The sequence below is a fragment of the Fusarium oxysporum genome, chromosome 14, assembly GCF_000149955.1.
Source record: "Fusarium oxysporum f. sp. lycopersici 4287 chromosome 14, whole genome shotgun sequence".
NCBI classification, from domain to species: Eukaryota; Fungi; Ascomycota; class Sordariomycetes; order Hypocreales; family Nectriaceae; genus Fusarium; species Fusarium oxysporum.
The window spans coordinates 715,136-726,024 of record NC_030999.1 but is presented as its reverse complement, the minus strand read 5'-3'; the positions used below and the strand labels follow the sequence as shown (position 1 = coordinate 726,024).

General features: G+C 49.3%; 1 protein-coding gene across 1 annotated transcript; it reads right to left on the bottom strand.

Annotated features, from left to right (window-relative positions):
- Positions 1-1,401: 1,401 nt before the first annotated feature.
- Positions 1,402-1,692, bottom strand: FOXG_21526 (uncharacterized protein; the record flags this gene model as incomplete). Its single annotated transcript, XM_018401870.1, has 2 exons — positions 1,402-1,603; positions 1,652-1,692. 2 exons carry the CDS (start codon positions 1,690-1,692, stop codon positions 1,402-1,404), a joined length of 243 nt encoding a protein of 80 aa, XP_018253956.1.
- Positions 1,693-10,889: the final 9,197 nt, after the last annotated feature.

Sequence of the window (10,889 nt, the reverse complement as noted above, 5' to 3'; positions counted from 1 at the left end):
CTGTTCTCCTGGGTGCCATTGACCTTGGATCGATGAACAAGACGTACTACTATGACCACCGGGTCTACGTGGTGCACATGACATTTCTGTCCTGGGGGAGGCTGCAGCATCGACAGAGCACAGAGAATTGGCGACACGGACAGGCCGCTCGAAGACGAGGCCATTCGGTCGTTGAGAGCCATGCATCGAGAGGGCGTGGTCCACAAAGATGTGCGACTTGCAAACATGTTATTCAATCCTGAGACCAACAGGGTTATGGTGATCGACTTTGAACGGGCTTTGCTCCTCAAGCCGCCTCGGCGTCCGTTGGCGCAGCTGGTGCCGAACAAGCGAGCGTGGAAGTCGGAGACGATGATGGATGCCAAGAAGGTGACTGGCGATTCAAGCAAGCGGAATCGGCCAAGTCAAAGCTTTTCAGAGGATATTTGGTTGGCAAAGACGGTGTTCTCAGAGTGGAATGCTGACCGATGGACATGAGTCGCGAGAGCGCCTTGCTAGCAGATCTACAGTCAATCACCCTACACTTCTATTTATAAATCGTCCTGTACCCTAAACTGTCGTTTGACCCTGTCCACTCTTACGTGAATGTTTATCAAGAGTGATGGCATCGCACTAAGCGTGCTCAAAGGTTATAGTGAATGTGAAGAGCAGCAGCAAATGTGTTGATTGAACATTCTTATTTTTATTTTTATTTTTTTCGTTACTTAAAGCATACAACTAGATTAATTACTAACGCAGTTGTCTCCTGAGGCCGTCAAGATTATGCTTATCCTGAACGTTCTTCCGTGCTGTGTCTTGAAGCCATATATTTTTTGTGTCCCCCAGCTTTTGCCTTTCGCTCCCATAACCCCGGTTGTCGTTGGCTACACTCCTTTCCACGTTGTGAGCACGATCTTGGTCATGCACTGCCATCACTACGTTTATGATTTCTGACGCACACATGGGCTGCTGCACGAAAGTGTTGAAATGGGAAGATCCATGTTTCTTAATTCATTCAAAAGATGCAGTAGGAGAGCTACTGTTTATGTACAGGCACCACCTCCGTGGAATGTTCCACCTTGTTCCACACCTTGCCACCGACTTGGTCGTCTCACATTTGTGATCTCCAACACTCCCACTCGAGCAAGACTGTGGGTACCTGGACTTATCTAAGATCTCAGCAACCTCATTAAAACCTTAAAACACCTTCGTGGGTGAAAGAGGAAAGAGTGTTGCTGAACGCGTCAAGGCTCGACGCAGTCCTGGGCGCGTAGGGAATATTGTCTTAGATATGACAAGGCTCCCACTGCAGCCCATATCTGTGCCATCCTCGATGAGCGCTGTATGCGCTTCTCATACTTCCCGGCCTCAGTCCACTGAATACAGCCCCCGGGCCTTTGAGTTCATCTTTTGCCGGATCCATTACGCCGTGTTAGCAGCGCTCTCGGCCGTGTTAGCAGCCTCCTGTCCTTGGTGCTCGTTGGCAATACTGCGGCTGCTAGCAGTACCAAGGTCCATGATCCAGTTCGGGACTTGCAACCCATGCAGCTTTCCTTCCCGGCTTTGGTCCGCTGTATACAGCCCCCATAGCCTTCGAGTCGTCTTTTGCCAGACCTTTAGGAGTCTTGGTCCGGTCAGGAATTGCAACCCATGCGGCCAGGTCACTGTTGACCTTCTAGCGGTAGTTGTAGTGAGGGTTGGACGAGCTGCCATTGTTTGTGATAATCGGGCGGTAGACTCCCACTGGATCCTCGCGCAGTGGGCTAAGGGTAACATCTGTTGAATGTATTCCAGAGATCGCACAGCTTCGTAGCGTGGATCCCCTTTCGGGCCCGAATAGTTTTACTCGTCCGATCCGACAACTCCCAGAGCCTTCCGGAACAACTGAAAACGATCCTTGGGAAGTGCTTTTGTGAGTCCATCAGCCACTTGTTTGTCGGTCGGGATATAGTTCATCTCAACTTCTCCGCTGGCCGTCTTTTCTCGCACAAAGTGCTCCTGAATCGCAATGTGCTTTGTGCGGGAGTGGTATTGGGGGTTCTTAGTCATTGCAATTGCCCCTTGGTTGTCTCCGTAGATAATTGTGGCAGCGATTTGGTCTGTGGCGTTTAGACCTCCCAGTAGTTCTTTTAGCAAGGTTCGCAACCAGATGGCTTCCTTGGTTGCTTGTGTCTGCCCCATGTATTCAGCTTCACAGGTAGACAGCGCCACTGATTGCTGTCGCTTTGCGGCCCAGCTTATCGCACCGCTGCCAACGTTGAAGATGTATCCCGCAGTGGACCTTCTAGTCTCAGTGTCTCCGGCCCAGTCCGAGTCCGTGTAGCCCGTCAACGGGCGAATATCCCCTCGGAACTCGAGCTTGAAGTCGAAGGTTCCTCGTAGGTACCTCATTATGCGCTTCACTGCGGCTTCCTGGGCCTTAGTTGGATTTGCGAGATAGCGGCTGCATAGGGAGACGCCGAATGCAATGTCTGGTCTGGTCCCTAGCATTGCGTACATCAGACATCCGATTGCTTTAGCGTACCAGTGCTTGCGATCTGAGTGAGTGTCTTCATCGTCAAGGGCGGGTTCTAGCTTCGCTGTTGCCACTGGGGTCGCAGTCGGTTTGGAGTCCCATAGTCCGAATTCCTTCAGGACTTTCTCAATGTACCCCTTTTGCGAGAGGCTCAGTCTCCGCTGTCTGCGGTTCCGAGTAATGGACATCCCTAGGTAGAAGTGACAAGGCCCCAGGTCTGTCATGCTGAACCGCTGGTTGAGGCTTTGTTTGATCATCTTGATGTCCCTTTTTGATGGTCCTGCGATGAGCAAGTCGTCCACGTAAACGGCAATGTAGGTTTGGCCATTGACGAAGACACCCATGTCGGAAACGAGAGGCTGGAATCCCTGCTCTTGGAGGAATAAAGAGAGAGTCTGGTACCATATTCTAGGTGATTGCTTCAGCCCGTATAAGGCTTTTCGTAGTTTCCAGACTCTTCCGGTTCCGTCATCGAAGCCCTCTGGTTGCCCAACGTAGATCTCTTCGTCGATATTCCCGTAGAGAAAGGCAGTTTTGACATCCATTTGTTCGAGCTCGAGGTCAAGCGCTGCGGCTATAGCAAAAATTGCCTTGTAAGTCATAGGCTTGACGACCGAGGCAAACGTCTCGTTGTAGTCGATTCCTTCTTGTTGCTCGAAGCCTCGGGCCACGTAGCGTGCTTTGAACCGCAGGATTTCTCCATTAGCTCCCCTCTTGAGTTTGAATACCCACTTCCCCCTTAGTGCCTTCCGGTCTGGTGGCAGCTTTGCCAAGGTGTAGACTCCGTTCTCCTTAATGGAGTCCATCTCGGCTGTCATTCCCTTGAGCCAGTTCTCCCACTGAAGTGAATCTTGGGCTTCCTTTATCGTTCGGGGCTCCGCCTCGTCTTCCAAGGAAGCCGCAAGATTGACGTGGGCGCACACGAGGTTTGTGAGAGTATTGGTTCCTAAGAGCAGGTATCTTGAAGGAAGCTTTGCCTTGGTCGATCTCTGCGAGACTCGGAGCTCTTCGTCCCAGTCTGTCGGCCCGGTCGAGTCATGATGAGGCTCGGATGTTCGTACGTGAATAGTGCCTGTTTCATCCTCCGACATGATCTCTTCAACCTGTGGGATGGCATCGTGTCGTGGCGGAGCTGCTTTCTTGGGTGAAGGTTCTGGCTCTGGATACAAGGTAGGTCCCTCGCTTCTCGTTCTCTTTGATCCAGTAGGTGTTCCTGTTGCCTCGTGAAAGCTGGATTCGTCGAAGATGACATTGTTGGCGATGAAGACTCGGCTATTGTTGTCTACAACAATGTAGTTACTGGAGCCTTGATATCCAAGAAGTCGACACTGAATCGTCTTTGCACGTAGCTTTTGTCTCTTGGCGGATGGCAATATGGCCCATCCATTTGCACCAATAACGCGGAGATGAGAGAGGTCTGGCTTGTCTCCGAACCACGCCTCATAGGGCGTCTTGTTCAGGGCCTTGCTAGGGCTTCTATTCCGTATATACACGGCCGCGTAGAGGATATAGGGCCAGAGCTTTCGCGGCAGGTTCGATCGCTCGAGTGTGGGTGTAACCTTTTCTTGAAGCACACGATTAAAGGCCTCCGCAATCCCATTCTGCTCATGCTGATCGGTCGCAGTATAGTAGATGCTGATGCCCTTGTTGTCGCAGAAGATGCATAGCTGGTCACTGCGGTTTTCGCCACCCTGGTCAACGTGAAGGTAATGGCACCGACGTTCCGGCCTCTCATACGTGTCGAGGAAATATTTGAAGCACCTTGTGAACTCAGACTTTTCCCTGACCGCGTATGCCCAGCCCATGCGGGTAAAGTCGTCGACGAAGACAACCCAATATCGCGAGCCGTCATAGGCAGTGTCTGGAAACGGCCCTGCAATGTCTGCATGGACGCATTCTAGCGGGCACGTCCCTTTCCGGATTGACTTTTGGTGTGGGCGCTCTTTCTGTTTTCCAACTATGCAAGGTTCGCAATTTTCTCCGCGTAGAATCGGATGAATACCGTGCGCCATTCCCCTCAGGGCCTTGATTCCGTTCTCGCTTAGATGTCCGAGTCTTTCGTGCCATATTTGAAGTTCGGGGTCGCTAATAACAAGTGACGCCAAGGCTGCGTTGATCGCTTCGTCTGGTTGGTCCACAACATAGATCCCTGATCGTACAGTGGCTGTCAGGATTACTTGATTGTCGTATGCCACCCTGGCTTGGTTGTCGCCGAAAGAGATTTTTGCCCCCTTCCTTGTTAAGGCAGATATCGAAACAAGGTTGACACGCCCTTCTGGGGAGTATACTGAGTTGTCGAGCGCCAGGTGTCGCGGACCGTCAAGCCCTTTCAGCCGCAGGATATAGTTTCCCAGACCCTGAGGGGTGATTTGTGTCTCGCCGATTCCAACTGTCTGTCCGCCGCTCCAGGGGTGAAGGGTGCTGAAGTTTTCCCTTTTGCAAAAGGTGTGCATCGAAGCTCCGCTATCCAACACGTGTACTTTCTCGAGTAAATCGCTCAACCTTTGACCCTGGTATGCCATCAGCTGTATGACGGGTTCGGCATGGATGGCAAGAGCATTTGTAACTTCGTCCTCGTCCGCGTTTCTGGTTCGGTTGTTGGTTCTTGGATGATCTTGGCGCTGCTTTCTCCTGAATCGCTTATCGTTCAGGCGTTTCTTAAGCTCTGGGTGAAGTAACCAGCAGGCATCTGAGGTATGCCCAAGCTTCTTGCAGTAGCTACAGCTCGTGAAATTTTGCTCCTTGAAGGCAGCGACCATAGCAGCGTGCTTGATTGTCTCTTGGTCTTGGTCCTGTTGTTGCATCCGCTGACTATGTTCCTCCTGCTCAGCAGCTCTAGTAGCTTCTTCGATAGTAGTAGCTGCCTTGGTGACGATGCCTTCGAGGTTCCGTTCGGGTAGCAGGCTGTGGCTCTGAAGAAATACAGTGAGGAATACTTGATACTTGGGTCCAAGTCCATTGAGAAACTTGTCTATTAGTTGTGGCTGTCCAATCTGACTAGTTTCGTCTAGTTGAAGGACTTGGTCTCGGGTCTTTCGTAATTGCCGAGAGAAGTCGGATACACTTTCGCAGTTGCCCAGAGTGAGCCGATCGAAGTTTTGCTGGAGGTCGTGGAATACGCTGCTACCCTTTGGTTTGAAGTGCTGCTCCAGCGTTTTAAGGATGTTCGCTAAGTTATTGAGACCTTGGACTTCCTGTCTGGGACGGAAACCAAGCCGATATCGAACTGCTCCGCACGCCCGTGCTTGTCTCTGGTGCCAAGCATCTAGCTTTTCTTCGAAGTCGACGTCCGAGAGATTGCCTTGCACCGGTGGGTCTCGTTTTCTCACCAGGAGATCGTCATAACCAGACAGGGCCAGTAGGTCTCGGATTTCCTCGTTCCAGTTGATCCAGCCTTCAGAGGATTCAAGCTTGGCAACTCCGGAAAGATTTCCGCTCAGATTCGAGTCTTTGCCGTCTGACATATTGAAGTAATGTAATGTGTTGATGTTGTTGGCTTGTTTTCGATGAAGGTAGAGGTAAGCCAGGAAGTCTAGGACGTGCTTCTTATAGATAGCACCCGCAGACACGCTAGGTGGTGGAAACCTTGCAGAGGCGTGCCACATCCAACAGAGCAAAAGGTCATACATTTGATGAAACCGGAAGGAAGGTCTTCCAGCTGTTCAGACAGGCTGTTTAGACCGGCAGCCCGGAAGTCCGGACTTCCAGTCAGAGGTTGGTGTGATCTGTGTTTCCCAAAAAGCAAGTTCAACACAACAGCCTAGATAGAAAAATCAAGAGCTTTTCTGCAGGTCATTTCCATCTGACTGTGTGATAAAGGGAAGAAAGCATCGAGATTGGAAAATGATCAAGTACCGGGTTCTTCGTTCAAGAGACAGCAGGATGAAGGGCCATAATTCTGGCAGGGTCCAAGACCGCTGTTGAGTCTCCGCTGCAGTGGAAGGGACTGTAAGGTCCTTGTGAGTAAGGGATGGATGATTAGGTAGGAGACTCAGCTTTAGATTTAGTTTAGCCTCCCGGGCTCATAACCTGTTGAAATGGGAAGATCCATGTTTCTTAATTCATTCAAAAGATGCAGTAGGAGAGCTACTGTTTATGTACAGGCACCACCTCCGTGGAATGTTCCACCTTGTTCCACACCTTGCCACCGACTTGGTCGTCTCACATTTGTGATCTCCAACAGAAAGTGATCCAATATCTTTGAACGCAAGGACACAATAAAAGTTTAAGAGGAAGGGTATCGCGATAAATACAAGCGTGGTGCTACTTCCGAGAAGAAAAGTTCACTCAGCGATGGCGTCAACAAAACCAATAGTGCAGCACGGACCATGTTTTGACGACCGATGGCGCTTGGAGCGGCAAAATGCCGGGGAAATCTGGCTGACCACGTTTGGCACGGACGAAAAGTGCATGATGCGGCAGGATTCGGTGTTGGAAAATCCGGGGATCCCCCTTCCCTTCAGGATTCAGACTACTAGTCTGAAAGTCCTAGATTTAAAGTTCAAAGTCCTAGATGAAACTATCTAGAGATATAAACCCGAGAAGAGCTCTCATCTCAATAAATGAACAATCAAGTTTCATAAAATATATATTTTCACCTAGCACTACAACATTCGGACGATCCTTTGAACAGTAGGTAGACCAACTAGCAAGTCCTGATTGTTGAATTTGAGCAGTGTGAGAGCTTACATGTGGCATACGGAGTAACTTCATCAGCTACGGAGGCGACATAACACAATAACGCCTGTTTTAGTAATAAAGATATAATTTCTATGCCCCCGATTGGATCTGAACCGATTTTACAGAAGATCTAGGAGGCGGTAAATTGTTTTTTCTACTAAGCTCTCTGTGCTGATTGAAGTTCTCAAGCACAGGTCTCAACTGCAAATAACACATATAGCTCACAACTTAGACATTATACCACAATGTTTGGCCAATTGCTACAACGTAAAGATGAGCAAATCGGGAACAATAGATAACCCTCGCTAAGATGGGGCTGAACCAGCAAGGCTTGAGGTATTCCTCTTCGCGTGAGGTCGAGAGCCTTCGCATGGCACTGAAGTACACCAGCATCACCGAGCTCGCGATACCGCCCGCAATATCTTCGATGACAGAAAAATAACAAAAGCGCAATGGAGCATAGATCGCAGAGTCCTGGGGGCGGTCCTCTTCACTGTTCAAAGACCAAGTGGAAGTGAGCCACTGATGAAAGCAGCGACAACGCCATCCTCTCGGGCGTTGTTTGTTGTCATTGATGCGTTAGATGAGTGCGAGAAGGATGCTGACATTAAGCCCCTTCTCAAACTCTTCTCCACCCTACTGTCCGCGGGTTCTTTACGTGTTCGAGTGCTTGTTAATAGCAGACCCGAACTTCCTGTACGTCTTGGCTTTTCCGCCATCGGCGATACCCATCAAGACCTGATATTGCACAAAATTCCACAATCGATCATTGAGCACGACATATCTGTCTTTCTCCACTATGAGTTCACCAATATTCGCAACCGATTCAACAAAGAGGTAGTAGAAGAGCTGAGACTACCAGTGGACTGGCCGGGGGAAGCCAACCTCGAGAAAATTACAAAGGCGGCGGTACCTGTATTTATTTTCGCCGCGACTCTCTGCCAATTTGTTAACGACTCATGTCTCGGTCGTCCAAGATAGTTACACGCCGCGAAAAAGCTAAAACATGGGGAGAGCAAGGTGCTTCTCCCGGTGATATAATAGAGCTACGGGACAATGCTCCAAGTGCTCACGGAGAACCCACCGAGTTGACCAAAGGTACCGCCATTGAAGTAACGAGGCAATCGTTGGGGGTCTTTCAACTTATGTTTCCCGACAGAGATGAGGTTGTGAAGGACGTGTTGTGGGATCGATTTGTTCATGCCATGATTGATGCGGGATTTACTGCGAGGAACAACAGCGGCTCGGCAGTGGCGTTTAAGCAGTTGTCCAGGGAGGGAGGCAGGATCGTCTTTCACAAGCCACATCCTGTTGACAAGATCGATCCAGTTCTGTTACGGATCATGGGCAAGAGAATGTCAAGGTGGTTTGGGTGGAGGCGGGAACTTTTTGTTTTTCGCGACAAGACCACCTGAGCTACATCTATCGATCTGGGGGTCTCAGAATCGATCATCCCCTGGCCTTCGTAGGGCCTGCGCGACCCCACTGTTGAGACCATGTGACTAAGGTGCTGGTGGCTGCGATGTGGATACTATGTAAGGAGCGGTGGTCCTCTCAGGTATATGTAGCGTAGAACTAAGAACAACACAACCAACCCATTTTTGTTTTAACATGGAGATCCCATCGGGGTCTCGTACAAGAGGCAGATGGTCAAGGCTTCGCTCAAATAGCTTGATAGCTGCGGTCTAATATGCACGTATTGGGTTATGCTGTTGTTGGACGTGCCGGGGATGTTAGTTTGCGATACGTCACACCATTTGCAAACAATGATACGCCAAGAATGGCCGTAGTGAAAGAGATCCTGGAGTTCCATAGCGAAATGCGGTTGATTTCGACCGGCCGTTGGATGAAATCAATTAGAAAGTAGTGTTGGATAAAAGTTTCAGATCAAGCTACGATAAAGGGTCTCGATAATAAAAGCAGCCCAGGACACGCGTTCAGGAAAAAGGGAAGGTTAATCGCTATGAAATAGAGACGCATGGAAATAGGCCATAGATAGAAACACATGTGAGGGCGAACAGGGGGGATAGGCAAAGATGCGGGGTACACGAAGATTAATAATAGAAGAGTAGGTGTCTGGATTCGTGAGGTTCAACGAGGAGAGGAGGGGCTTGAGGCCATGCCGAGCAGATGCGCCTTACAAGGCATTCTTCATGTTGACGCTGCAATTCACACATGTTCCTCCCAACATTCTACCCCGCAGCCTGGTCTCTCACCAACATTATTTTGAATTGCTGGGCTTCAATTGTCTTGGACTGATACACACAAAAGCCACTATCATCGATATAGTCGAGCCCTACCACCGTCGCGGAATTCCTTCTAACCACGACTCTTCTCTCCAGATTGTCGATAAGCTTTCAGCCGAGTGGCAGCTCCCTAATGACCGCAGTGCCAATGTCTGAGGCGATCATGAGAGATATGTACCAAAGACCAAGTGATGTAACCACTGCAATCGTAAGTATATAACGTAATTTAATTTGGCCGAAAAATGTGCTGGTGGCTTTGAACCGCAGGTCGAATTTGCCTACTGGATTTATCGGGGGAAGCTCGTTGGGGTCAAATATCAGCCTGGTAATAGTAAAGTAGGTGACTGAGGGTGTCAGGTCCACGTTCCCCGCAGGTGTTGGTCCTGAATCTTCTCACTGACTTGTACTCCCTCCTCTACCCATGCTAATTCGCGTTTTAATTTGTGGACAGCCTGTTCAGGCATACCGACACTGCCCAAATCCCAAAATACAAACGGCCACAATTCATCCCTGGCACAGCCCGGTCCCCATCATCATGTTGTATTCATATTGAACCTTGTCTAGGATCAATTCTATTGAATTGAACCATTGTTCATCACCTTTCCCAAACTCAACATTCTTGTGAATAATTTTCCATATTTGGCTGCTTCTGCAGTGGAATAATCTTGGCATATCTCCATTGACAGTAATTCCATATGGCGGTTTTGAATAGCATGCACCGCCACCACTGGGCTTTACTCGAGCTTGCTTAGTTGACACCCCCTCCCAGCTAGCCAACGAGTAGGGGTATGTAAGAGGTTTGTTCAGTTGAAAGGGGGTGTCATCATTTCGGCCGTGGTTCGCCGCTTCCATAGTTATATCTATCGGCTCTAGTCCTACCCAACCTCCTGATCTACCACACATCAGCCGCATCATAATCTGACCAAACCTCTAGTGATCATGTCAAAATATTTTTTCCCGTGTCTTACCGGCTTTTGGAACCGTTCTCCGAAGGGTTGTATTAATTCCTTTGGCACTTATCTTTGTACCAATTGTCTAACTAATGATAGTTGCATCAATTCGGGAGATCGAAGCATTTGCCAGTACTCATGGTTTCACGATAGAATTTGAACCCCCAGGGTCTCATGACGGTCATACATCACATCAGTGTCTCGATCGCTGCATATGCTCTTGGAGGGCTACACTGTCGGGTTGGACCTCCAATGCACGAAAATGTTTTTATGCACCAGATAAAGAAAACGTCGCGCAGCAAACCCACGCTAATATGAAAATGGCAGTGGAAAGGAAGATACCAAGGTAGATGGGTGTCATTTACAACAGCGGAAATCCCATCATGAAGTCGATAGTGGTATAGGAATAGCCCCAGGTATTCAAGTATCATCAAGATGAGCAAACTGCTCATCCATCCCGAACTCAATCGTCTCTTTCTGTGTCTCTATCAATAAGACAGTCTCGAAACGACACATGAA